This window comes from Phocoena sinus, chromosome 3 (genome assembly GCF_008692025.1).
Source record: "Phocoena sinus isolate mPhoSin1 chromosome 3, mPhoSin1.pri, whole genome shotgun sequence".
NCBI classification, from domain to species: domain Eukaryota; kingdom Metazoa; phylum Chordata; class Mammalia; order Artiodactyla; family Phocoenidae; genus Phocoena; species Phocoena sinus.
Window position 1 is genome coordinate 16,109,323 of NC_045765.1, and position 27,130 is coordinate 16,136,452.

The 27,130-nt window shown below is 56.2% G+C and overlaps 1 protein-coding gene across 1 annotated transcript; it reads left to right on the forward strand.

Annotated features, from left to right (window-relative positions):
• Window positions 1–26,268, forward strand: WNT9A (Wnt family member 9A). Its single transcript, XM_032628487.1, has 4 exons — window positions 1–134; window positions 19,191–19,447; window positions 20,542–20,804; window positions 23,055–26,268. The coding sequence occupies exons 1-4, from the start codon at window positions 40–42 to the stop codon at window positions 23,535–23,537; spliced, it is 1,098 nt and encodes a 365-aa protein (XP_032484378.1). The 5' UTR covers window positions 1–39; the 3' UTR covers window positions 23,538–26,268.
• Window positions 26,269–27,130: the final 862 nt, after the last annotated feature.

The following is a 27,130-nucleotide window of genomic DNA, read 5'->3' on the forward strand; positions in this document are numbered from 1 at the left end:
GGCCGGGAGCGCGATGGTCAGCCGCCGCGGCGCGGCAAGATGCTGGATGGGCCCCTGCTGGCGCGCTGGCTGGCCGCGGCCTTCGCGCTGACGCTGCTGCTCGCCGCGCTGCGCCCCTCGGCCGCCTACTTCGGGTAGGTGCCTCGGCAGCCCGGCGGGCGGGGCGGGCGGGCCGTGCCCGAGGCCGGCGCGGGCGCGAGGGCGGGGGCGACCCAGGTGCGCGGGGCGCGGTGCCCGGGCTAGCGAGGGCCCCCGGGTTGCCTGGAGCTGTTTGTTTGCGGAGCCCGCGTCGCTGGGTCCGCGAGTCGGTGTCCCCGTGGCGCGGAGCGCGGAGAGGGGCCGGCGTACCCGACGGGCTGGCGTGAGGCCCCGGTCCTCCGTGACCCCGGAGCCGTAGTCGCTGCGGCCGCGCCCGCGGCCGTGCGTGAGGCTCCCTGGAGCTCCGGGACCAAGCTCTGGTTATCGGCTCCCTTAGGCCAGGATTTCTTGCCAAACGTCTGGAGCCTCCCTGGCCCCTGCACACCCACCCCCCCTTGCAGTTTCCCCCTCCTTTCGCTCCTCGAGAAGTTAATTTAACAACAACAAAAAAATACGTACAAAATCCAGATGTTCCTTGCTCTGAGCCCCAAAGGGAAAAAAAAACTCTAGACTGGAGGAATTTTATTTTTCTTGCGCTTTGCTTCTGACGTTCGCTCGGGCCCCGGCCCGCGGGAGCGCGTCTGTGGGACCTCTCCGGTGCGCAGGGCCCAGCCCAGCCGTGAATGCTGCCTCCCGCCGCCTCCAGGGTCGCTGTCCTGCGCGCTTCTCCGCAGCAGCAGTTAGTGTGGTTTGGGCTCGTCTCTCTCCGACGTTCCTTCCTGCCCTTCCTCGTTCCTCGCTCCCAGATCTGGGATGTCCAGACGGGCGAGCTTTGGGGACCGTAGCTGTACTCTGCAGATGGGCACACCGGGGTCTGGGTGGCATCGTGTGGGCAGCCCTCCGGATCTCCCCAGTCTCCCCGCCTCCTTACCCCGTGCCACTCCTGGAGCCGAGGCCACCCTCGCGTCCTGCCCAGTCCCTGTCCTGCGTGCCCTGCGGCCGTTCCCGGGCTGCCGCCCTCCACCCGTCGTCACCTGTTCCCTCTCCCCTGGACCAGGCGCCGGCGCGCAGCGTCCTGGCCGGCAGAGGGCCCCGTTGGTCCAGAAATGTGGCACTGCCAGGGCGGGGAGAGGCCGACTGGGCGAGAAGCCCTGCAGGTGTATCCTGTTCTCAAAGAAAATAAAATATTTTCATGGGAAACTTTCCCTTTGTGTTTTTCTCCCCCCTCCCCCTTCTCCTGTTCTTTTTTCCTGGGTTGTCTTCCAGGGTCAGCTCCCTGTCTCCTTACCCTGGAGACCCCACCCCGCAGCCAGAGCTGTGGCTGTGGGTTTGGCCCGCCTGGGGCCCAGGCTGTGCAGAGACTGGCACGCCCCTGCATGCCATCTGTGCAGCCTTTGCCTCACCCTCTCGGGCAGAGGGAGGGTCAGAGGCTGGCTGTCTGGCTGCAGGTCCACGGTGAGTCACGATGGCCTGTCAGCCAGCTGTGCCTTCTCGCTGTCCGGGCTCAGCCATGGGTCTGCTCACCAGGCTTCAGACACACCCTAGGCTTGTCTGCGCCACGCTGGGCTCTGCTTGGAGTCTCCCTGCTGCTGGCTTTTTCTCTCTGGGAAGATCAGACCCACAGGGTGGCGTTCAGGGTCCTGGCTCCCGCCCTCCATCCCAACCCCTGTAGCATCCCTCTTTTTCTCCGTGTTTTCTCTGCACTTTGTACCTACAGGGAAGTGTGGCCAGTGGCTGTGTGGCAAGTCAGGAGGGCTTGGAGCCCCTGTGGCTTCTCCAGCTAGACCTTCTGGCCCTGTTCTTTAATCCCAAAGGCCCCCTCAAGTGAGGCTTCCCAAGTCCTGCCCCGTGGGTAGCATAGAAAGCAGTTCTGCTGCCTCTGCTGGGGGTACACCCCACTTCCCCCCTCCCCCTGCCACCAGACAAGAGAGACAAGACTCAGCTTGGTGGATGGAGGTCCTGGAGGATGGCAGGCTCTGTGCCAGCCCCACAGGCAGAGAAGGTAAGGGACCTGGTGCTGGAGTCCACTCAGGATAGCACCAGGCATGGAGGCCCAGCCTCTGGCTAGCAGTGACTGGCTGAGCCTGGGTCTGGGGCCCTTTCTCCTGGCTTAATAAAGGGGCAGCAGCCAGAGGGGAGGGGGAGGAGGAGATGGCCCAAGGCAGGCAGGGCCAGGCAGGGCTGGGCCAGAGCCAGGGGGCCTCTCTGTGCCTTGTGCTGGGGCTTCCCTCCCCACCCCAAGTACAGAGGGAACAGGGGGAAGGAGCTGGGATCCAGCCCTCCTCTCCCTTCCCCCACTCTGAAAGCTCTGCCTGGCACAGAGGCTCACAGGCAGGGCAGCTCCAGTTACAGCCCAGAAACCCAGAGAGGCTGGCCTGGGGGAGGATCACGTGGGTGGTGGGAGCCCTCCCTGCCCCACCCCCCCCACCCCCCCAGGCTGCAACCCAACCCGCCCTGCTCCTGCTGTCCTGCTCAGCCTCTGGCCACCAGGCAGGGCCCTCCAGGTCACCTGCCTGCCATGGGAAAGGGGCTCTCCTCTCTTCCTCCCTGGCCTGACCATTCTTTTTGGTGTGATTAGCAGGTGGTGTTTCCATCTGGTTCTCCTGGGGCTACAGAGATGTCTGTGCTCTGGGGGCCTAGACAGCTGGCCTGATGCTCTCTTGGAAGGAAGTGGAGCCTGGCTCTAAGGAGGAAGAGACTGTCCCAAGGTCTTGTGGCAAGTTTGAGATACAAACTTGGACACCCCTCCCTGCTGCCAACCACCAAGTCCCCTGCCCCACCCCATAGATCTGGGTGGGCTCTCCCATACTTTGCTCCTCTCTTGGCGTTATCCTCAGGTGAGAATATAGAGCTAAAGGGTGGACCTTGTGTGCTGAAACCTGCTCAGGAAGGGACGCCCCAGGCCCTGGGGCAAGCCACCCTTGTGCTCCTCTGAGCCTGGAGCCAGGGGCTGGATCTGGGGATATGGGGGATCTGTGCTTGTCAGAGCAGGGTCTGGGCTCCCCAGCACCTTGCTGCCTCTTTCTTAGAGGTCCTGTGTGTGTGCTGAGCCAGCCCCCTGCAGAGGCCCCTGGGGAAACTGCTAGACAGGCATCCAGGGGCTGCACAGGCCAGCGGAGGCCTGAGGCTTCCAAAGTGATTAATCTTCTATAGAAGTAAGAAGGGGCACTGTGAGCCCTGAGGCTCTTTCATGGTGTTGGCTTCAGCACTCCACGTTATACAGGAAACATTTGCAGTGTGATGTGGGGGAGTGGGGCACTGCTGTGAGGTCTGGGCTCATCCCAACTCTCTGGTCCAAGTAGCCTGGAGGCCTGCATGGAAGAGGCAGCACCAGGTGTGACACTAAGGGCTTCCCTACCCCATGAGGGGTGCTGGGAGCCAGTTTGAAAGGCAGCTGAGGTGCTCTGGACCATTGCAAATGGGGGAGGGCAATTGGCCTTAGGGCCAAAGGTCTTTTTGTTATTGAAATGTAACTCACATCCTGTAAATTTACTTAGTTGAAGTATACAGTTCAGTGGTTTTTAATATACCCACAAGGCTGTGCAGCCAGCACCGCTATCTAATTCCAGAACATTTTCATCACCCCAGAAACCTCATATCCCGTCCCCCCCTCCCCCAGCCCCTGGCAACCACTAATCCACTTTCTGTTTCTGTGGATTTGCCTATTCTGGACATTTCATACAAATGGAATCATACCATACGTGGCCTTTCGCGTCTGGCTCTTTTCACCGAGCATACTGTTTTCACGATTTATTCACCTTTGTAGCAAGAATCAGTACATCATTCCTTTTTGTGACTAAATAATATTTGACTAGCTGGACATAGGGCAGTTTTCTTCCACCTATTCATCTCTTGATAGACACTTGGGTAGTTTCAGCCTTTTGGCTATTGTGGATAATGCTCCCGTGAAAATTGGTGTACAAGGTTTTTTTTTGGCTGTATGTTTTCAGTTTTTCTCGGTACATACCTAGGAGTAGAATTGTTGGATCATATAGTCATGCTACGTTTAACCTTTTGAGAAGCCACCAAACTGTTTTCCACAGCATCATTTTACATTCCCATCAGTAATGCACGAGGGTTCCAATTTCTCCACTCCTCGCCAATGCTTGTTAATTCTCTGATTTTAAAGAAAACATATTTTTTTGTTTGTTTTTAAATTCTGGCCACCCTGGTCGATTTGAGGTGGTGTCTCGTTGTAGTTTTGATTTACATTTCCCTGATGACTAGTGATGTTGAGCATCTTTTCATGTGCACAGTGGCTATTTATAATGTCTTATTTTGGGGAAACGTCTATTCAGTTTCTTTACCTACTTTTTGGCTCAGTTGTTTGTCTTTCTGTTGAGTTGTAAGAGCTCTTTAAACGTTCTAGATCTATTCTTGGACTGAGGAAAACCTGTTTTCTTGACCTGTGAGCTGGCATGCTCTCACCCCTTCATACAGGGGCTGCACCCTTGGGTCTTCACAACAGATCTTCCCCCTGCTTGGCCCCCAGTGGACTATGTGGGGGGCCAGGGTGCAGGTGGCTGTTCATTTGCTGGAGCCTGGTCTGGGGTTGGGGCTAGCTGGAGGCCCTGGCACTGTGCTCGAGGTCTGCCCCAGAGGGGCTGCTGTCATTGGGGTGAGGGAGGGCTCTGAGTGCGGGTCAGGGAGGGTCGACTGCCCAGCGCCAGGAGGTGAGGGCATCTCCTCTGCTTCTCTGAATACTGAGCCTGGGGCTCAGCTGGCGGTCCTATGTGGCCACGTGCCTGCTGGCTGCTTGGAGTAGGGGCTCCCAGCTGGTCCCTAGAGTAGGAAGAAGGAGGGAAGATTTCCTGGGCAGCAGGAGCGAGCCTAATGGTAGAATGATAGAATGACAAGGCTGTACGGTAAGCTTGTGAGTGGGCAAGGGATAAGATGGAGCCCTGCTGAGAGAACGAGACAGCTCTGACAGGGGCTTGGCGGGCTTGTGTATGGGACTGAGGGCTGGGGCTCACCTGTAGGGGAGGTCAGCCTTTCACAGAGAGGCTGGGGAGACCCAGAGTCCACTGGGGCTACGGAAGAGCTGACAGAGTGATAGGTGTCCCAGGGGATTCCCCGGCCAGGGGTGGTGGTGCTGTGAGCTAAGCAGGCAGGAGCTTGGGGAGTCACGTGGGTTTGGGCAACAGGGCAGGTGCTACCCATGGAGACCCACCTCTGGACAGACATGCCCGAAACAGTCCTGCAAGGCCTCAGATCTGGTGTTTGAGGGAGAGGCCATGGAGAGCAGTGTGCTTCAGAGGGTCAGGAGAGGGTAGGTCTGCACTGGCAGCTGAGGTGGGGGAGGGCCCAGGCGATGGGGCCCTATCCACAGTGTCCAGGGCAGCTGAGGGGCTGGCAGGGAGATTGCTGAGGCCCCTTGGAAGCCCTATGGGTGAGACCTCAGAACAGCAGGTGATGAGGGATGCAGGGCAGGGGCAGCAGGCTGAGGGAAGGTGCCTGGGGATGTGGGGAGGGCTTCAGGTCAGAGAAGGGAGCTCCAGGGACAGGAGAGGATAGAGGGGTGGTGTGTAGAGGAGCCTGGGCTTCCTGCCTGCAAAGGAGGGGGGATTCTTCTTGGACTATGGTCCAGGACCTCTGTGGCCAGCAGAGGGACCTAGGTGTTCCAGGTTCCCAGCCTATGGGTCCAGGGCAGACATGGGGAGGCAGTTGGAAAGAGCAGGCGGGGGAGGCAGAGGGGATCCCTTGGGGAGCTCACTGCCCCTTGCATCTCTCGTCTCCAGAGTCCCTCCTGCCTCCCCCCTTCTCCTGGCCAGTCTTCTTTGGGGGGCTGTGGACTCCCAAACCGTTGGCCCCTGCCTGGCCTATTGTCCCCTTCCATAGACTCCTGGGGGGGCCCTGCCCTGGCCCCCTAATACAGAGACCAGATAGAGGCAGCTGGGAGCATCAGGCCAGGACTGGGCCTCTGGGCTGGGAATCTCGTGCACACAGGCTGTGGAGTCCGGTGGCCTCTTGGTGGGGTCTGAGGTGAGGAGGAAGCCGCCGCCATCTGGCTCCCCTCAGCTGCGTGAGCAGATGTTCTGCCACAGCCGGCGGCCGTCTGGACGGGAGGACAGCTGGCCTAATCTCACCCCCGTCCTTGCCACTGTGGTCCAGGACCTGACTCCAGAGCCATGGGCACTAGCATGATCCTGCCCAGGCTCTCAGGGTGGCCCCAGACTGAGGGTGGCGCCCACCACCCACCCCAGGGGCCTTGTGATATAGAGGACAATAGAAGTGTGTGGGTATTTTTTCTCCTGGAAAAGAATGCACACACACGATTCCTCCCGGGGGGCTGTGGGCCCTGAATTCGGGGAGGAGCGATGAGCTGATAAGGGGCCTGGCTTGGCTTTCCTGGCTGTAGAAAAATGACACCTGTCAGCAGGGCCGGCACTCAGCCCCCTTAATCCCAGCCTGGGGGGCACCCGGCTCCCTTTGTGTATTGTCCCAGAGGTGGGGGTGCCCCTGCAGTGCCCACCCTGGCTCAGCAGACTGCAGGAGGTTTCAGAGGAGGTGCAGTTGTCTGGGAAGTGGGTGAGGCCAGGTCCCTGCTTGAAGGTCAGCCTCTGGTGGGTGGGGAACGGGGCCACTGTCCTCATGGGGCTACCCATCCTCCTGGGTCTGCCTCAGCTGTTGCCTCTTCCAGGAAGCCAGAGCATAGCCCAGAAATATCACTCCTTACCTGTAGCTCACCTCTGGGGAAGCCAGGAGGTTCCCTTGTGGTGTCTCTTCCAAACTGCACTGGGCTAGCTCTTCCGAGGCCTGTGAGGGGGCCCCTCCGCTTCCTGGCTCTGCACCCAGGAGCCTGGTGTGGGGTCAGGCCCAGCCCCCTGCTCACCCCTGGCCCTAACCTCCACCACGCTGCACCCACACTTGCTGACTGGGCCATTACACCTTCCAGCGCACGGATGGTGGGCCAGGTGCAGCAGACACAAGACAATGGGGCCTGGATGTTGGACAGAGGCTTTGCGGGCGTTTTTGCTGTGGTGCCGTGCTGAGGGGAGAGGGCTCTGCTGGAGCTCCCAGGGTGGGAGGTGGGGGTTGAGGACCCCACTGAGCGAGGGTCGGGGAGGTGGGAGCAGATGGCTGCCCACGGTGCATAGCAGGTCTGAGCAGGCCTCTGGAGCGGGGCTTGGTAGCATGGGCTGGATGATGACCAGCCTGTTTTCCTGCAGGGACTAATCGTTAATGGACATCTGTGGGCTGGTCCAGGGTCTCCAGAGGAGGGCAGCCCCACTCAGGACGGTATCAACCTGGGTGGTGTGCTGGCCATCTGGCTCTGTGACCTGCGGGCACAGCCCGCCATGCTCCCCTGCTCCTCCCAGTGAGGTTCCTGGCTGGCCTGGTGCCCCTAGCCACAGGAGGAAACCCAGCCGCCCAGCTGGCAGGCCCTGCACCTCGAGACCGGCAGCCGGACGAGGGAATGGAAAAAGGCAAGCCTCAAGCTGCGTTTGTTTTTCTTAGCGATACCTGAGGTAGACGTGGCCAGGGAAGTGGTCTGGCCCGAGAGTAGAGGCTGCCAGGGGCTCCCAGACCAGAGCACACCAGACCTGGCTCCCTCTTGGACAGAGGGAGCAGCAGTGGCTGCCTCAGGCCACCCCAGGGTGGGGTGTTGATTGAGGCTGTCCCAGTGTTCCCCATCTGTGTCTGGCATGGTGCTAGGCCCCTGGGAGGCCAGCTCCAGGAAGGAAACCAGATATCAAAGTGATGCTGGTAGTGGCGGCGGTGGTGGTGGGGTCCGGTGGCTCTCCGAGCACCTGCCCTGCATCTTGCCTGTCCTTTGTGGCAGCCCCGTCATGGGTCCACAGCCATCTCTGAGGCCTGGGGATGTGGTGACCAGGGCACAGAGGTGGCCTGGTCACTCTGGTTCCTCCATGAAGCCACTGCAGCCCGTCTTCTCCTTGCGGCATTCAGTGAATCTGGGGGTCCCATGCAGCCTCAGCCACCTTCCTGGGGGCTTTCGGCATGCCACTGTCCAATCTGGGCTCCATCGTCCTGCTCTGGAAAGGGGGCAGTTGGCTGGTGGCCCTCAGAGTCTGGGGGTCCCACGAGTTCTGCTCGCTTCAGGGGCCTAGTGTGGATGAGGACCTTTCTGTTAGGCTTGGGGGTGCCAGGCCTGGTGGGCAGTGCTGTGGGTCCCAGTGTAGTGGAGTTTGCTGAGTCCTGTGTCTGCCAGCTGACCCCCAGGGTGGCCAGGCCTTAGCTAGGCAATCCCCTGGACAGTGATGGATCTGTGGACTGACCAAGAGCTCTTCGTGCCCTGGAATCTTCGGGCCCCATGAGGTGGAGAAGTCGGGACCTGGCAGTTCTCACAGCTGATGGAGGTGACAGCTGTCACAGACACAAGGTCTCCGCCACAGTGTGACCTGTATGCGGGGAGCTGCCCTCCTGCCCTGCTCAGCCCCATCCCTTGGCCCTCACCTCCTCCTTGGCACGGCAGGGCACCAAGTGATGGTGGAGCTCTCAGGGAGCCCCAGGCTCTGGTGGCGTCTATGCCCACCCCACACCCGCCTGCTTGGGTGGGAGGCTGCAGGCCACGGGAGGATGGAGGGTTAATCTCAGAACCAGTTCTCAGCACTGGAATTTGTTTTGAATTTGATTCACACAGAAATTAAACGCCGTCTGGTGGGGCTGAGGTTTCCTTGGCAGGGCGCTGTGGCTTCTGGAACTCCGGCCTCTTCTCCTTCCGCCCAGCCCAGGGTCTCAGCTCCCCATGCCCGGGGAGCTGGGTTTGCGGGCAGGGTGGCCCTTGTGGTGGCTGGGCCTGTAGGCAGGAGAAAGGGCAATAGAAATCTGTTCCCCTACCCCAACTGTGAGTGAGAAGGGGTGAGGTGTTCTAGGGGCTGAGTGATGTGGGACAAGGATGGCTCCAGTACCAGTGTAGGCCAAACCTGCACCCACCCTCTTCCGACAATGCCCGTCCCGCTACCTGGCTGTCCTTGGGGCAGATGTGAGGATGTGTGACTGGCTGGGTGCTCAGAGGGGCTGCGCTAGTAGTCTCCAAGCAGTCAGGCATGACAGCCTCAGGCCTGGTCCACAGAGGGGGTTGGGTATCCCCAGACTTGGCTCTGTCTGTCCTAGGTTCTTTCCTGCTGCCCCAGGGCTGGAGTGTGCTCTCTGCAGAGCTTGTCAGGGGGGTGAGCCCTCAGCAACGTGGGACCTGATCCAGGATGATCTGGTCTCAAGATCCTTACCTTGATTACTTCTGCAAAGAGCCTTATTCCAAAGAAGGCACATTCTGAGGTTCCAGGTGGCTGTGAATTTTGGGGACCTTTATCCTGCGCTTCAGATTATTCCTGCAAACAGTTTCTCAAATACGGCGACCAGCATATGGTCAGAGATAGCTTGGTGTGCAGGGAAATGCAGCCAAAGGACTTGCAGAAATGATGGCAGCAGACCAGTAAACAGAGCATCCCACACTGAATAAAACAACTCTCACTGTGCTTGCAGGAGCAAGATAAGCTTGAGATATCTGTAAGGAATGAGAAGCCACAAAAACTGACCCAGCAAGTTTGGAAAAACCAAATAGAACTGGGAAAAATTTTAAGTAGTAGACTGATTTGAAAGCAGATGATAAACAGTTGAAGAGAATTAGCAAACTGTAAGATGGGTCAAGAGAAATTACACAGAGTGTGGCATGGGAAGGCAGATACACAGAAAGCAGAGAGGGTGAGAAACCTGGGGACACAGTGAGGAGGTCCCACATGCTCCACCAGAGGCCCAGAGGTAGAAGAGAAGAGGAACTGATGGGGTGATACATGGAGAGAATGGCTGAGAGTTTTTCTGAAACTGGTCAGAACAATCAAGAAGATTCAAGAGGCCCAGTGTCTTTCTAAGCAGAAAAAAAAAAAAAAAAAAGTTCATGCCAGAACATGGCAGATTGCAACTGCAAAACACCAAAGCAATCCCAAAAAACAAAATACAGATTACCTTCCAAGGATTGTCAGGCTGACAGCTACGTTCAGAACTGAGAGCAAAGCCAGGAGGTGGTGGGACCATCCCCTTGGTGCATGAAAAGAAAATAACTGCCAGCCAAGAACTCTACGCTCGGTGAAGATTACTGTAAAATGAGGGTGAAATAAAGACATTTTCAGACAAATTGAGAGTTGCTCTGAAGGAAATGTTGACGCCGCAGCTTAGGCATGGGAAATGGCCCTGCTGTGTTCCAGACACAAAAAGGAGTGAACGGCAAGGAGAAGGTCACAGGGAGGGAGGGGATAAGGGAACACTGAACAACTTCCTGTTGGGTCCTAAATGTAGAACTAAAATACACAACAGCATATAATTCCAGGGGGTCAGCAAGGTTGTGTTCTCAGGCCTCATATTACTGAGAAGGGGGTGGTATTGACCAACATTGAACATGGGTAACTTATAGACTCATGTTGTAATTTTGAGGGTAACCATGAAAATAATGGAAATATATGACTTCAAATTAACAAAAGGAAAAGGAGAATAATGAAAATAACCCAAAAGAAGGCAGGAGAGGAGAAAAGAAAAAGAAGAGGCATGGCCAGCAGAAAGGATAAACTGAGACCCCAGGGCCCCAGTGGATGAAATGTTCCATGCTGAGGTGATTGGGGTTGTGGTCACGTCCTGAGTCTAATTATAGGCTCTGGGTGAGAGACACACGATGTAAGGATAGAGAATGTAAGAGAATGGAGAGAGAACACACCAGCTCAATGGGCCATAAGGTAAAGAGGGAAATGAGAGTAGAGAGAGACTCGGACTCAGCACAGTGACCTGAGCTGTGACTGTTTTAGTCAGTGACCTGGGGCTGTATCAGGCTCAGTCTGGTGCCCTGAGGCTGCAGTTTCGGAGAGACTGAAGCAGCCACAGTGGTAGCTTAAATGCATATTTCAGAAGTGGAGAGACACTTGAAAGCACTCAGCAAGTGTCCATCGCAAAAGTGAGGAAGAGAAGTAAGGTAAACCGAAAGAAAGTAGAAGTAGTGCAGAAATCAACAAAAAAAACGTGCATTAGAGATGAACAGATCCCTCTCTGGGAAGGTCTTAGAAACACCTGAGGAGACTAACCCAGTGAAGAGGAGGCTCAGAGTGCTAGTGTCCAGCTACGGGGAACATCATCACAGATTCTGCAAACAAAAACAAGGGAATGTAATGAACAGTTCCATGCTGATAAATCTGCAAATTCAGAGGAAATGGAGAAAACCAAAAAAGTAACAGAAACAGATTCAAGATATAGAAATATTGACTAACACTACAGTAAGCAAAGAAATTGGGTCATTGGGAATGTAAAGTGGTATAGTCACTGTGGCAAACAATCTGACAGTTCCTCAAACAATTAAATGTGGAATTCCTCTATGACCTAGCAGTTCCACTCCTGGGTATATACCCATGAGAAATGAAAACATATGTTCACAAAAATATGTGTACATGAGTGGTCATAGTGGCATTATGAACAATAGCTGAAGAGTGAACAACTCGGACTTCCCTGGCAGCCCAGTGGTTAAGACTCTGCGCTCCCAATGCCAAGGGTACGGGTTCCATCCCTGGTCAGAGAACTAAGATCCCTCATGCCGCAGGACGCGGCCAAAAAATAAATTAAATAAATAAAAAGATTGAACAGCTCAAACGTCCATCACCTGAGGAGTAGAAAAATAGAATGTGGTATATCCATACAGTGGGATATTATTACATGCTACCACATGGAGGGACCTTGAAAACATTGTGCTAAGTGAAAGAAGCCAGTCAGAAAAGGCCACACGTTGTTTGATTCCTTTTATAGGAAATGTCCAGATCAGGCAGACCCCCAGAGGCAGAAGGTAGATTAGTGGTTGCCAGGAGTTGGGGGAGGGGAATAGGGAGGTAATAGCTAAAGAGTACGCTATGTAGTTTCTTTTTGAAGTGATGAAAATATCCTAAAATTGACTGTGGTGGTGTTTGCACATATCTGCAAATATACTACAAAATGCTGAATTACATACTTTAAATGGGCAAATTTTATGGTAAGTGAATTATATCTTAATATATAAAGGTGTTCTAAAAGAAAAGAAAAAGAAATTGGACCAGAAAGGAAATGTTTCCACCAAGAAAAGGTCAGCCTGCATGGCTTCATGGCAAGTTCCACCAAACAGTCAAGAAGACACGATTCTAATCTGACACAACTCTTCTAGGAAATTTAAAAAAACAAAACAAAACAAAAAACTCCTGCTAAGGCACTGAAACTCAGCAGGAAGAGCATGGGAGAAGAAAATTACAAGCACGGATGCAAACATCCTAGACAAAACATCATCAAGTTACATCAGCAAAACAGAGAAAGGATAAAACCCATCGTGGCCAACTGGGTTTATTCCAGGAATGCTTAATGTCTAACATTAGAAAAATCAATTAGTGAAATTCCTCAATTTAGCAGATTAAAGGAGAAAAATCACACATCAAAAGATGCAGGGATGACATTTGATAAAGTTCAACATCCATTTGTGATTTTAAAAACATTCATAGCAAACTAAAAGCAGAAGGGAACTTCTTTAACTTGATACAGGGTGTCCAGAAAAACACACAGCAAACCTCATGCTTGACGGTGAAATGGCAAAAGCTTCCCTTTTAAGACCAAGAGTCAGACAGGGATGCCTGTCGTCACCGTTGTCTAAATCTGGGTGATGCCAATTGTCTTAACAGACCCTCAAGCATGATGGGAGTCATTTCTCTCGTGTAGCAATCACGTTCTGGCTCTGTGAGTGCATTGACTCCTGGTCTCTGGCCTTGTAGTGCCAGTCTTTAGGGCGCCCTTGCGTCTGGAGGGGTGGGTCTGGGTAGCAGAGATGAGCAAGGATGAGGGTCCCCACTTTCTGGTGGTGGTGCCCACAGTTCTCTCCTTCACCTCATGGCCACACATGCTGGCAAGGGCACTGGACAGCTCTGTGCTGACTGGTGGCTGTGGAGCTGGGGGTCAGGAGGCTGGGTCCCAGAGGGTAGCTGGCAGATTCTGCACGATTATGCTGATGGCCCTAGCCAGTGTAGCAAGGCAGGAAGAACCGCATAGTAAGAAAATAGACTGGTGTCTCTGCAGACTGCATGATTGTACACAGAGCATCTGAAAATCATCAGAGATGAATTACAACACATAGCAAGGTCACCAAATACTAAATCAGCATAGGGTCAGTTGGACTTTTGTAGGTCAGCAACAGAGGGAAGACTGACTTTATAAAGTTATTTTATTTTTATACACTATCACTCTGGAACACAGACTGACTCTAATACAGGCCAGCCCTGTGGGAGGCTGTAAGACTTCAGACTTCAGTGGGGGAACATGTAAGACTTCAGAGAGAGGCAGGAAGGAATCCTGAGTAAATGGAGAGAGATGCTGTTCTCACCAATGGAGAGATTCAAAATTGCACACACAGGGGACTTCCCTGGTGGTGCAGTGGTTAAGCATCTGCCTGCCAATGCAGGGGTCACGGGTTCGATCCCTGGTCCGGGAAGATCCCACATGCTGCAGAGCAACTAAGCCTGTGCACCACAACTACTGAGCCCACGCGCCTACAGCCCGTGCTCTGCAACAAGAGAAGCCATCACAATGAGAAGCCCGTGCACTGCAACAAAGAGTAGCCCCGCTCGCCACAACTAGAGAAAGCCCGCACACTGCAAAGAAGACCCAATGCAGCCAAAAATATATAAATAAATTTATTTTAAAAAATTGCACAGAGCAGTCATGACCACCCCAGCAAACCCTGTCACGTGTGTGCAAATGCAGAGCCACCGTGTGCCCTTGGAATCTGTTGGAAGGAGCTCCTGACGGAATCCCAGTAAAACGTCAGGAGCTCGGGACACTAGCCCAGGGTGGAGCCTGGAAATGAGCCACATGTGAGGCTGCTGTGACATCACAGAGCAGCAAGGAGATGGAACCTTTGGGATCCTGAGGGAGGGATGCTGGCCCCACCATACTTCATGGGCAGATGTTGGTGTCAGCTGGATGGAGAGCTGGATGTGCACAGCAAGATGGGGAAGCTTTTGGAGGATGTTTAGGAGATTGTTTATGACATTAGTGGTGGCAGTTGAGAGTGCCTGGGCACAAGGCTGTTTCTTGAGCTGGGTGAGAGCTGTGTTTCCCAGTTGTGCTGCTCACTTCCATGTGTGTATTATATCTTTTGAAGATACCTGAGTGTTGTAAAGTGCCAGACCAACACTTAGGTCTCGTTTCTTCCCAGGAAATGGGTCCAGCGCTGGGGAGAGGGCAGCCAGGTGGAGCAAGGGCAGCCAACCTGGACTCAAGTCCTCCATGGGCTTCCTGGGCAGGCTTATGTGCCCATTGACCCGCCTGTCTCAGACCAGATGCCCACAGAGAGGGAGGGGCAGCTGTGTGAGCACAGTGGCAGGTGCACTGGTGTGGGCAGTGGGCGGTTGGAGGGTCTGTGCTGTGCCGGGTGGCCTGGGCGCTTTCTGGGCTGGAAGGCGCAGCCCCTGGAGATAGGCTGTGTGGGCAGAGGCTCATTGCTCCAGGCTGGCATACAGGGCTGAGAGCCTGTGAGGGACTTCTCCATGCCACTGGCTGTATGTTGAACTTTGTCATTTTGAATGGGCCACATGTACATGGGACAACGTGTGAGTGGCTCACACGCCATAAGGGAGAAGAACGTGTTTCCTCTGCCCCAGGCTGCCTTTATCCTGGGTTGCCCCGTGCACCCACAGGTGTGCATGCAGGTACTCTGCAGAGGTAGGCCTGTGCCTTGCACTGAGTGTACACAGCAGGTGGGCTGCGGCTTTTCTGAGGCCTGCTGAATACTGGAGTGGATGGAGCCCATTTATTCAGCCAATCTCCAGTCTTTTTGAATACCAAACAGTGCTTCCAGTGTTTTTGCATGACAGCGTTGCATTGGGTAACATGTGAGTGACATACGCTTGTACGTTGTTTCTTGCTGACATTAAATTTTTTTTTTTTGCTTATATGTTTTAAGATAACGTATCTGTAGTCTGTATTTCTAGGAAGAGAATTGGTGGGTGAATTTTTATAGATATGTCAGTCCAGAATTCCAGCCAAGGAGGAACACCTCCTTCCCTGTGTCCTTGACAATAATCCTATCAGACATTGATTTGTACTCCTCTGATGAATGAAAAATAACCTATCAATATAGTTTTGTTTTTTTTGTTTTTGCTGTATGCAGGCCCCTCACTGTTGTGGCCTCTCCCGTTGCGGAGCACAGGCTCCGGACGCGCAGGCTTAGCAGCCATGGCTCACGGGCCCAGCCGCTCCGCGGCATGTGGGTCTTCCCGGACCGGGGCACGAACCCGTGTCCTCTGCATCGGCAGGCGGACTCTCAACCACTGCGCCACCAGGGAAGCCCTCAATATAGTTTTATCTTGCATTTTTTTGAGTGAAATGCAAATAAGTTTTTAACAGCCAGCTATATTCTCTTCCCTTGAACTGTATGTTCATATCCTGTATCCAATTAACAGTTGATTCCTTTGTTATTGATCTAGAGGAAAAGATACGCCTGTGTCCACATATGTACATGCAACACATGCGCATGTGCCCACACACAAGCAAAGAAACTTGGTCCTTGGCCTGGGATCTGAATTGCAGCATTTCCTCTGTTGGTCTTGGGGTTTTATGCTACTTTTTGCTGTGCAGAGATTCTTGTACATTTCGATAGTCTAATTTATTAAATTTTAAAGGCATTTTGGATTCTGAGTCCCTCTGACAAAAGCCTCCCTGATTCTAAGAATGTTTTATGAACCTCTCATCTTTCCTCCAGCACTTCTGTGGGTTCCTCGTTGTGTTGTCGTTTCTGCCTCTTGTCCCTGGGACCTTCTCCACTGAGCCCGGACCCACCTGACGGCCACCCTCTTCCCTGTACCCCATGCATTGTCTCACCCCTGCACCTCCGTGAGGGTTTGTCCTCTGTTGCTGCACTCCGGGCCATAAGTTCACAGGCTGGCTGCACTGAGTCCACACTGACTGTTAAGGGGGCCTGGGCAGGGGCCAGCTGGGCCCCCGTAAAAAGGAGGTGGGGACGTGCCACCTTGGGATGAGGGACGCCGGGGGGTAGAGCAGTGCTGCCCCCTTGGGTTTCAGCCTCATGCCTACCATGGGAGCTGGGTGATGGCTCAGGGGAAAAGCCTGGCCCGGGGCCTCAGGCCTCAGCCATGTGGCCACATGATTTTCAGATGGCCATTCCTGGACTTGAGCTGACCCTTCCACAACATCCTTCTGCCCAGAACAGATGTAGACCCCACCTGGCCTCAGGAGAGTGTCAGCTTGCCTGTGGCTGTGTTTATGGAGCTGCCTCTGATACCCTGGTGGACATGCTGAGGCCAGGTGGGAGTGAAACTACCTATAGCTATGTAGACTGGCCCTGGGTGTGGGGGACCCCTGAGTTAGCTCCTCATGTGCAGTGTGGACACAGGCTGGCACCAGGTGGGGGGGGCCCTGTCCTCAGTGCCCATGTGCAGAATTTGGACACAGGCACCCCCAATGCCTCCTGGAAGACTGGAAGGCAGCATCATCTGCCATTTGTCTCCCTCTCCTCGTCCGTTTCCATCCCCATGTCCCCCAGGATGGCCTTACAGTAGGGGTCTTCTTGGATGCCGGAATGTTTTGGCAGCGGTGGGAGCTTGGTTAATCTGAATCCTGCCTGGGGGATGTGCTGGTTGGAGGCTACAGTGCTTTGGCCATGTGGCACGCAGTTCTGGGCACAGCTGTTGACATTCCTGTCTGGGGACAAGTCTCCACTGTGTGAGCTGTCTTTGTGTGAGGAGTATGGCTCTTCCAGCCTCCAGCCCAGGGTCCTCGGGCCCCTGCCTGCTCACCCTGCCCCAGCGCAGCAGCTGTCCTCAGGCAGGGGCCTGGAAGTCCACAAAACTGCCCCCTGACGTCAGCCTCTGCCACATCCCCATGTCCTTAGGCATGAAGTCCTAATGCTAGATAAGGGGTGCAGGTAACTGGGGCTGCCGTGTGCTGCTACCCCTCCAGTGCATCGTCCCAGCTCCAAGCTCATGTGTCTTCTCCCCGAAGGTCTTACTGCCTCTGCATCCCCACTGCTCAGTGGCCCACAAAGGATCTGTCCGTGTCTCAGGGACCTTTGGAGCTTCTCCTCTAGCCAGCACCCATGCTGACCTCCCACCGCACACCCAGGGGCCTCCTGATTCAGAGTGTTGCTTATGGAGAGGGACACGGGTCTTTCAGCAACGTCTGCACAGACTTGAGCTGGCAGGGATGCCTCTGTGGGCTCTGCTCACCCACACCCTTGGTCTCAGGGTTGGGAGCAGTTGCCACCTCTGCTCTCCCACAGCTCACCGGTACACTAGCTCTGAGCGCTGTGGAGAGCAGGGCCAAGGCCTGGGGTGGGTCTTCTCAGGGCGCCCACCATGGCCTCACTCATGCGGTACCTAAGTGTGCAGAGGTGGGGGGTAGTGGTCCTTTCTGCTCTGCACCCCTAGGCCTGACCAGTCAGCTCTGGTGTTCTGGTAGCCTCCTTGCCCAATGCTGCCTGGGCCTCCTGTCAGCCTGGTTCCCGAGCCTCAGCACCCTGCTTTGCTGTTCTCAGGGAGCTGATCAGCGAGGGTGAGCCAGGGGCAACTCCTTCAGGGACCGGGGTCCAGAGGCCTCAGGGTAGGGCTGATTCTGCTTTGCACGGGCCCCACCCTTACCAGGGTGGATATGCAGCGACTCCCCTCTCCACTAGGCAGGGCAGGGCATGCTGGGGTGTGTGTGCATGCAGCTACAAAATGTGGTACCCCAGGTTGTTCCCATGGGAACCTCAACCTGCAGCATTACTGCTGGAGTCTGTTAGAGGGTAGGGTTCTAGAAGGCCCTGCCCACATCCCTTCCCCTGCAGAAAGCTGCAGCTCTCCTTGTCAGCCCAGTGGCCACCGTACCCCTGAGGGGGCTTTGGAAGGTCAGCAAGAAATGGGATGGGGCACGGTGTGGGGCTCCAGTATCTGTGAACTCCTGATACCCTTGGTTCCTGGGGTTGGCTGAGGTGAGAGGTGGGGGCTGGGGCTTGTTTCTAAAGATGCTCTAGTGGTGGGCTCTGAGCCCCGTTCACGTCCAGGTGGGCACCTCTCCCTCCTGAGGGCTGAAGGTCTGGGTGGGGCTGGGCTTGGACGTTCCTGGAGCCCAGATGTGCAGTTGTCTGTCTGGGGACACTGAGGCCCATGGTTCTGAGCACAGAGCAGGCAGAAGGCCAGAGCCAGTCATTCCCTGGATGGAGCAGCTGGTAAGGAGTTAGGGCAGGCAGGCCAGACAGAGGAAGACGGACACAGGCCAGGGCCTTGGCTCAGCCAAGAGAAGGGGTGGAGTTGCACAAGAACCAGGAGCCCACTTCCTGGGTGGCACCTGGGTCCTGGGCTGGGAGGCCCCTTCTGGTGCACATATTCCAGGAGACCCCATTGGAACCATGGGGGCCCTCTGCACAGGCTGCAGGACAGGGAGTGAGCCAGGGCCATCCTCAAGGGACCACAGGGCCGTGGGGGGCACCCCAGCTGGGGATGGCAGAGTGTGGGAGTCCTAGAGCAAGCTGGGTAAGCAGACATGGGAGTGGGTCGGGGAGGGTACGGTAGATGTACATCTCATGTGGCCTGAGGCAACTGTGTCCGCTCCCTGCCTTGGTTGTATGCCCTTGGCCAATACCCTGGGCTGGGCAGTCTTCCCAGGTGTGTGTGTATGAGTTTCTAGCTGTGTGTTCCTTCCCCTGTCATCAGACCTGGGCAGTGAGGCTGGTGTCAGCTGGGGTGTGACTCCCTGAAGGGACTTGTTGGGGAGTAGTCAGCATCCATGTGGGTACCTGAGTTATGCTCACTGGGCAGCCAGTGTGAGAACCCAGGGCGTGCAGGGGGCCAGGCAGGGGTCCACAAGCAGTTGGCAGGGCAGGGCATGAGTGGATATGGGGGCAAGCGGGTGTAGAGAGGATGCCTGGTGGGCAAGGGTCCCACGGCCTTCTCACCACCCCTCCCCTGCCAGGTTCTCTGTGGCCTTTCTGTACCTGTCCCTGGGCCTGCTGCCCCTTCTGTCCCCCAGGTGGGCCCACTGGGGCTCTTATCCAGTTGCCACCATGCTTTCCGGCCGAGCAGGTTCTTCTGCTGCCCCAGCGTCTGCAGCCCTCGACCAGCGCCCACATTCTGCCTCTGGGGCAGGGCTCACTCTGGCCTCTCTGTGCCCAGGCTGACGGGCAGTGAGCCCCTGACCATCCTCCCGCTGACCCTGGAGCCAGAAGCAGCTGCCCAGGCACACTACAAGGCCTGCGACCGGCTGAAGCTGGAGCGCAAGCAGCGGCGCATGTGCCGCCGGGACCCCGGTGTGGCTGAGACGCTGGTGGAAGCGGTCAGCATGAGTGCTCTCGAGTGCCAGTACCAGTTCCGGTTTGAGCGCTGGAACTGTACGTTGGAGGGTCGCTACCGGGCCAGTCTGCTCAAGCGAGGTGAGTGTGCTGGGACAGTGGGCCGGAGCAGGGAGGCAGGACCTCCTAGCCCTGGTGTGCGGCCCTAGTGCATCACCTCAGCTGAGTTCCAGGTGACTGGGCGGTGGGTGGGATCTGACTCCCCTGATCCCCCCCTTCCCCTTCCTCCTGCCCTCTCCCCCATGCCCGGTCCCTTCTCACACCTGCATGGAACAGTTGCTGGTGGCACAAGGCACATGTGGTCAGCTGTGACAAGGCCTGAGGCAGCTCTGATGGCTCTTGCCACATGGCAGTGGCTGAGGCCCAGTGCCTGGGCACAGGAGCAGGGGTCCAGCTGGTGCCCCAGCCCAGAGCACGGAGCCTCCTCTCTTGTGTCTCCTTCTGCATGAGGGTGCCAAGGGGGACTCTCATCTGAGTCTCTCAACAGCGTTGTTTTAAAAACTAGGGGACACGGGGGAAGGGTAAGCTGGGACGAAGTGAGAGAGTGGCCTGGACATATATACACTACTAAATGTAAAATAGATAGCTAGTGGGAAGCAGCTGCATAGCACAGGGCGATCAGCTCGGTGGTTTGTGACCACCTAGAGGGGTGGGATAGAGAGGGTGGGAGGGAGGGAGATGCAAGAGGGAGGAGATATGGGGATATATGTATATGTATAGCTGATTCACTTTGTTATAAAGCAGAAACTGACACACCATTGTAAAGCAATTATACTCCAATAAAGATGTTAAAAAAAAAAAAAAAAAAAACTAGGGACCTGGGGCCCAGGGCATGGCAAGGCTCACAGAGGGCCCTGGCCAGTCTAGTAGGTTGGAGACCCAGATGGATAGGGTCTCCGATTGCTGGGCACACCTGTGGCCCAGTACACTCTGGGTTCTCTCCTGCCCCTGACCAGTCCTATGTCTGGGGCACAAGGGAGCACCTCCTGTCCCCAGGTGCACATGGCAGCCCAGGCAGGTATGCCCCTCCCTGCATGGAACACACCAGGAAGGATCCTTCCCGCAGACCCTGCTCTGTATGGAATGTGTGCCTGGGGATGCCATGACTTGGCTGCACCTGAGTGAGACGGGGGCCGCTGTGGCCTGCTGACCTGCCTCTGCCCCCACCACCCCAGGCTTCAAGGAGACAGCCTTCCTTTACGCCATCTCCTCTGCTGGCCTGACGCATGCACTGGCCAAGGCGTGCAGTGCAGGCCGCATGGAGCGCTGCACTTGTGATGAGGCCCCTGACTTGGAGAACCGAGAGGCCTGGCAGTGGGGTGGCTGCGGGGACAATCTCAAGTACAGCAGCAAGTTCGTCAAGGAGTTCCTGGGTCGGCGGTCTAGCAAGGATCTGCGAGCCCGTGTGGATTTCCACAACAACCTCGTGGGTGTGAAGGCAAGCGGGGTGGGGTGTGGAGTGGGAAACGGTGCAGGGTGGGGGGCGCACAGGGCAGGGCATGGGGTGGGTGTGGGGTTGCAGGTGGCATGAGTTGGGGAGCAGGGCGGGAAAGTGCAGAGGGGTGGGCAGGGTGCATATGTGTTTAAGGGCTGGGGTGCAGGGGCTGAGGGAGGGGCATTGGTGGTGGAGAGGGCTGGGAGGAGGTGAAGTCGGCTTCCTCTTGGGCTCTGTTCCAGCCACTGGTGACAGCCAGGGCCTCCAGTCCTTCTGCTTATAAGGCTCATTACTTACCGGATGGGCAGGGATACTAGTTGTCATGGTGGGGAACTCCATGGAGGGGTGCCCCGTGGTCTCCCGTGGTTGGGTGGAACCAGAAGGCCTACTTGCTGCTGGCTGGTGAACAGGCAGGTGGGTCCTGGCTGGTCAAGGCCACAGGGAGGGTCTCCCTGCTGGGCACCATCTAACCACGAAGACAGTGGACTGGTCCCTACCTGCCAGGGCTGAGGGGTGGGTGGTCCTGTCACCAGGGACCTAGGTGGACAGCAAACGGGTAAGTGTGTGGTCCAGGGGTCCCGGGGAAAAGCTGGGGGTGTGGCTGGCTCAAGCTGGGGAGGCGGCTGCTACCTCAGGGACCCTGTCTGTGGCCAGGACTGTTCCGAGGAAACTTGAAACAAAAGACTCAAGGTGAAAAGGACTGTTTCAGCTCTCTTGCTGGGCCCTTCTGGGAGCTGCTGGCTGCAGGCATGGCTGGACCTGGGGGAACCTGGCTCCGCACACTCTCTACCCACCTGCCAGCCCCTTGGCTCCATGCCACTGGAGGAGGCATCGGGTCCCGCCACCTTCACTGTGGACAGAACACCCCACCCTCTTAGTCCCTGCACAACCTGGCCAGTCAAACGCCTCCCAAGGCTCAGCCTGAGCTGTGGGATAGTCAGGGACTGGGAGGGGGATCTGCGTGCTTGCTGGGCAGCCCTTGGGATATGGAGCCCCAGCCTGGGGGCTGGAGAGGGGCGTGAGGTAATTAATGCCAGCCTCACTCTGAGCCCCTCTTTATTGAGAAGCCAGAGTTCTGAGGTGTGGGCTTATTAAAGAATCAATTTCCCCCTATTCCACAGGAGCTCTGCCTCTCCTTCCACCCTCTGGGGAGGGGTGCAGGCTGATTAAATCCCCCATGGGAGGCCCTTTCTTTTCCTCTGCACTCGCCCTTTTGTAAGCTATTAATGAAAAGTCAGAATATGAAAGTGCTCCATTAGCTCCACTGGTCCTGGGTAAGCCTCGTTTTAATTAAATTTGTCCGGGTTTCTCAGCAAAGTATCATTAAATGTGACTCTTCTGTTGCCTGGCTGGAGGGCAGCTATGTTTCTTAATCCCCCTTGAGCCGACTCTCCCTGGGGGCAGTGTGGGAGCTCAGGCCTGGCTTGGGGCCCACTGGGAGAGGGACCTCCCCTTCCCCTGCCGTTCTTCTTCCCTGTGTCCCTCTAGGGACCCCAGTGTGGAAAGTCAGGCAGGAGGCCCCGTGGGACAGCTGGGCTGACTCCACGGCTTTGCAAGTTGGACCCAAGTCCTGGGAGGGGAAGGGCCCAGCCTGGGTCTTAGGCAGCTTCCCAGATCCCAAGCGGAGTGTTGGTGCTGGGCCATGCCTGCTCCTGCCTGCATGTGTGCGGTGGGTGCAGCCCCCTCCCATCTGGACCTCTCTGGAGGCTTTCTCCCACTTTCCAAGTAGCAGGGTGGGGGATGGTGCCTGCACAGGCAGTAGCATCTGATCCCTGTGTTCAGGCAGGGGCATGGCCAGTTCTGTCCACTAGGCAAGCTAACTTGCTTGTCCTTACTTTTTCAAGGAGCAGACTGCTGAGGACAGACTGTGTGGTCCTGGGGGGTGCTGACAGGGGGGCTAGTGGGGAGGTGTGCCCTGCCTTGCAGAGGGCAGCCTGGGACGCAGGGATGGGAAGGGAGGACCATGATGGTGCAGGAGGTGGGTTCAGGGTGCTGCAGTGGCCACTCTGAAGGTGTGGTGCTGGCTATGGGGTTTCTGTCCGGGTGGTTCATGGCTTGGAGGGGGAGGGACATGTGTGGGTACCAGGGAGCCTGGGTAGTGAGCAGTGGTGACCCCCTTTGCCTGGGCCTGGGTCTGGGGGGCCATGAGGTCTGGCCCTGGGGTGAATGGCAGTTCCAGCCCCTCTGAGGGTTGTCCTTGGGGACTGGTCTCCAGTCTGCTCAGAGTGGCCCTTATGCCCACCTCCCTCCCAGGTGATCAAGGCTGGGGTGGAGACCACATGCAAGTGCCACGGCGTGTCAGGCTCGTGCACCGTGCGGACGTGCTGGCGGCAGCTGGCGCCTTTCCATGAGGTGGGCAAGCGCCTGAAGCACAAGTACGAGACAGCGCTCAAGGTGGGCAGCACCACCAATGAGGCCACCGGCGAGGCCGGCGCCATCTCACCACCGCGGGGCCGGGCCACAGGGACGGGTGGTGGCGACCCACTGCCCCGCACACCGGAGCTAGTGCACCTGGACGACTCACCCAGCTTCTGCTTGGCCGGCCGCTTCTCCCCAGGCACTGCCGGCCGCAGGTGCCACCGTGAGAAGAACTGCGAGAGTATCTGCTGCGGGCGTGGTCACAACACACAGAGTCGGGTGGTGACCCGGCCTTGCCAGTGCCAGGTGCGCTGGTGCTGCTATGTGGAGTGCAGGCAGTGCACCCAGCGCGAGGAAGTCTACACCTGCAAGGGCTGAGCCCCTGTGCCTGGCCAGGCTGCTGCAGGGGTGCAGGCAGTGTGTGCAATGTGAGGGGTGTACACCTGCAGGGGCTGAGCCCCTGGGCCTGGCCAGGCTGTTGCAGGGGTACAGGTGGTGTGTGCCATGTGAGGGGTCTAGACCTGCAGGGGCTGAGTCCTTGACCCGGGCGCCCCCAGTATACTTGGTTACAAGGCAGGGGCAGAGGCCAGGGAGTTGGCTTTGTTGGCCATCTCTGCCCTTTTATCTCCCCATCTCAAAGGCCCAGTCTGACCTCTGCATCCCCTGTTTGTCCCTCCCCATGACTTGAGAGCTTTGCACAGATGCTTTCCAAGCTGTGTCCCCCTGAGTCACCAGGTGCCCCTCCTGCGCTGGGTGCCCTATGAGGAGCAGCGGGCACACCTTCATGACCACATGGCCTCTGTGTGAGCTGCCTGTGGCCTGTCCTGCACCAGCACTGGCTTAGAGTCAAACCACTAGGGTAGAGAGCAGATGCCTGGCTGCCCAGGTGCGGGGGTTCTACTGCCGGCCCCCTCTGACATCGAGTACTTCTCTTTGGAGTGATATCAGTGACTTTTAAGTTATTTTTATTTAACTAATATATAATTATTATTTTCTCCATCCCTGCAGTCTCCCAGGCTGTGGCTTCTCCCCCTCTCAGCAGAGCCTGGCCTGGAGGGGCCCCTTTCTCCCTCCCCTCCACGCCCCCTCCCAAACTGTTCGCCTGATCTGCTTTGTCGTTTGAAACCACTAAATCCAGAGAGACATGCTGTCGTTGTTTTTGAAGAAGTAAAGCAGGCTGTGTCTGGCCACCACCCTCAGGGTTTCTGGAAGCCAGGTCCCATGGTCCAGGTCGGCTACCCATAGCAAGGCTGACCTGGGAAGTGGACAGGCCCTGCTCTGCACCCTGCAGGCACATGGCTCCACACTCTAGCCTCCTCAATGCAGATTCTGGGGCTGGGGGTGGCAGAAGGTGGCCTGTTCTCCCCCAGAGGTGGGCATGGGCAGAGGGGCAGGGCCAGCCCCTTGGAGGTTCATTTCACGAGGAAGGCACAGCTTGCTCTCTGTCACTGTGGGGGAGGCAGGGTGGGGACAGACATGGGTGGAGAGAGTCTAGGTTAGGATGTGGCAGATGGAAGGCTGTTCTCCTTGGCCATGCTGTTGATTTTGCAGGGAAGGGAAAAGGATGGCCAGCACTGACCTGATTTGGTTTGAGGGTGTGTGCACACATGTGTGCATGTGTGTATGCATGCATGAGCGTGTGGTGTGTGTACATGAGCATGTTTGTGTGCATGCATGAGTGTACATGTGTGTGAGTATGTGATGTGTGTATGCATAAGTGCATTGCGTGCTTGTGTGTGAGCACGTGTATGTATCTGCATGTGTGTGTTCACGCATGAGAATGCGAGCACATCTGTGCATGTACGTACACGGATGCATGTGTGTGTGTGGCCATGTGCACATGTTTGTGCGTGTGTGGTGCCTGTGCTTTGTGTGTGCACGTGTGAGCATACGTGTGTGCGTGCACGCATGTGCGTAAGCGTGTCTGCATATGTGTGGTGTGTGATCATGCACACTGTGTTGGGTTGTGGTCAGTGGTTGGTTGGGGTGTGGCCTCTGCCCTGTGCCCTTCCTAGGTGTGGAGCTCTACTTCCCATGTTGGTGGGGCCTCCAGCCCTGGGCCCATCCTGCTCAGCTCTATGACTGTGCTCTGAGGGTGTGCGCTGGGGTTTGGGCAAGCACAGAGCTGGGTGGCAGCGTGGACACGGGAACTACTGAGTGAAGGGATTCCTCGGAGTCCAGGGGGCGCTTCAGGAACCCTGGGGACTGTGTTTTTAAAAGAAAACCTATTTATGTGGATGTGGGTCTCTTTGTCCCTGTTTTATAGTGTAAATAGTAAAGTTTATTCTCCTGTGGTTCAGAGAACATCCCCATGAATAAGTGCATGCTGACAGAGTGGTGCAGCCAAGGCATGTCCCCTGGGAGGGGACAGTGGATGATGTGGGTCCGCCCCTCAGTCTCCTTCACGCCTGGCTGGAGAGGGTGAGGATAGGCTGGGGTGCATCCCAGTTGTCCCCAAGCGTTCCCACCTGCTGGGGCCTGGAGCAGGCAGACCTGGCCATGCTTCTATGACAAGACTGTAGCTCGGTCACTACTGGGTCTGGAAAGGCGGCAAGTCAGAGGAAGGATTTTTTTTAATCAAATACCACATTTAGCTCTATGTCATAAATATTAAGAAAAGTATTTTTTTAAACAAGGCAGATTGAAAACGTCTGCTGGCTGGTTTGTTTATACATAAATATATATCAGAATGTCTTGCTAAGCAAAGAAACAACTCCCGCTGACGGAGCCTCTCATTAACATGCTTCTCTCTGTGCAGCCGAGGATCTCTAAAAGAAAACATGTTCTGTGGCGGGGTCCAGATCCCCCGACCCCCCCAGGGCCACAGGGGCAGAGCCATGCTGAGGGCCAGGCGGGTCCCGGCCACCTGCTCTCTTCTCAGCATGCACAGGCGTGACTCCGAGCTTGGTTAGGCCAGGTCCAGGCGGGCGGGAGGAGAGGGGCATTCACACACGAGAGAAGTCTTGTGTGAGCCTGTTGATTTCTCTACCTCATCTGTATAGCGAGTAGGTGTGTACTCGAGTGACTTGGAGAATGTATTTATTTAATGGCCTTGTGTAACAGAACAGAAACAAATGGAAACACTAAATAAATGTATTTTTAAATTATAGCCTCATCTCATTGGCTGCCTTCAGAGGGGTTCCAGTGGTCCTGGGGAGAAGGGCCTGTGTGAGGAGGAGGCCTGAGGGAGGAGGGCCCAGGGAGATGAGAGGGTTTACAGGCCTCTCACAGACCAAGTCCAGCCCAGCCCTCCCCAGAGGTGGGAGGGGGTGGTAGTTCCCTGTTAGCACCTGGAGATGCAGCAGCTCTCATGTGCAGGGACCATATCCCAGGTCCCCGGTCACTGAGTGGCCCCATGGATCCTCTCATAGGCTGGCACTGGAGGACCACATGCCCAACTCCTTCTAGCTTGGCCTCTGTCCCAGCACACCCTCAAACAGTGCTCTCAGTGAGCCTCCAAACCCTCATCTCTACCAGAGTGCCTGCTGAGGCCCTGTTTCACTCTCTCCTCTGGAGCAGGAGTGTGGGGACTGCTGGGGGGGCTTTGTCCCCTGTATTAGTCAAGGGCAATCATAACAAATGACCTCAAACAGGGTGAGGGGCACGGCTTACAGCAACAGGAATTTGTTCTCTCCCAGCTGTGGAGGCCAGAAGTGGGCAGGCTGAGCTCTCTCTCGAGAGGCTGTAGAGGATGATCCTTCCTGCCTCTTCCAGGCGTTCCTGGGCTTGTGGCCACATCACTCCCGTCTCTGCTTCCATCTTCATGTGGCCATCTCCGTGTCTTCTTTGTCTTCTCCCCTCTGTCTCTTAGGAGGACACCTGCCATGGAACATAGGGCCCACCTAGACAGTCCAGGATGCTCTGATCTTGAAATCACTGACTCAAGTAACTAAGTATAATCTGCAAAGACCCTTTCCCAAATAAAGTCATATCCTGAAGTTCAGGTGGATGTGAACTTTGGGGGACAGAGC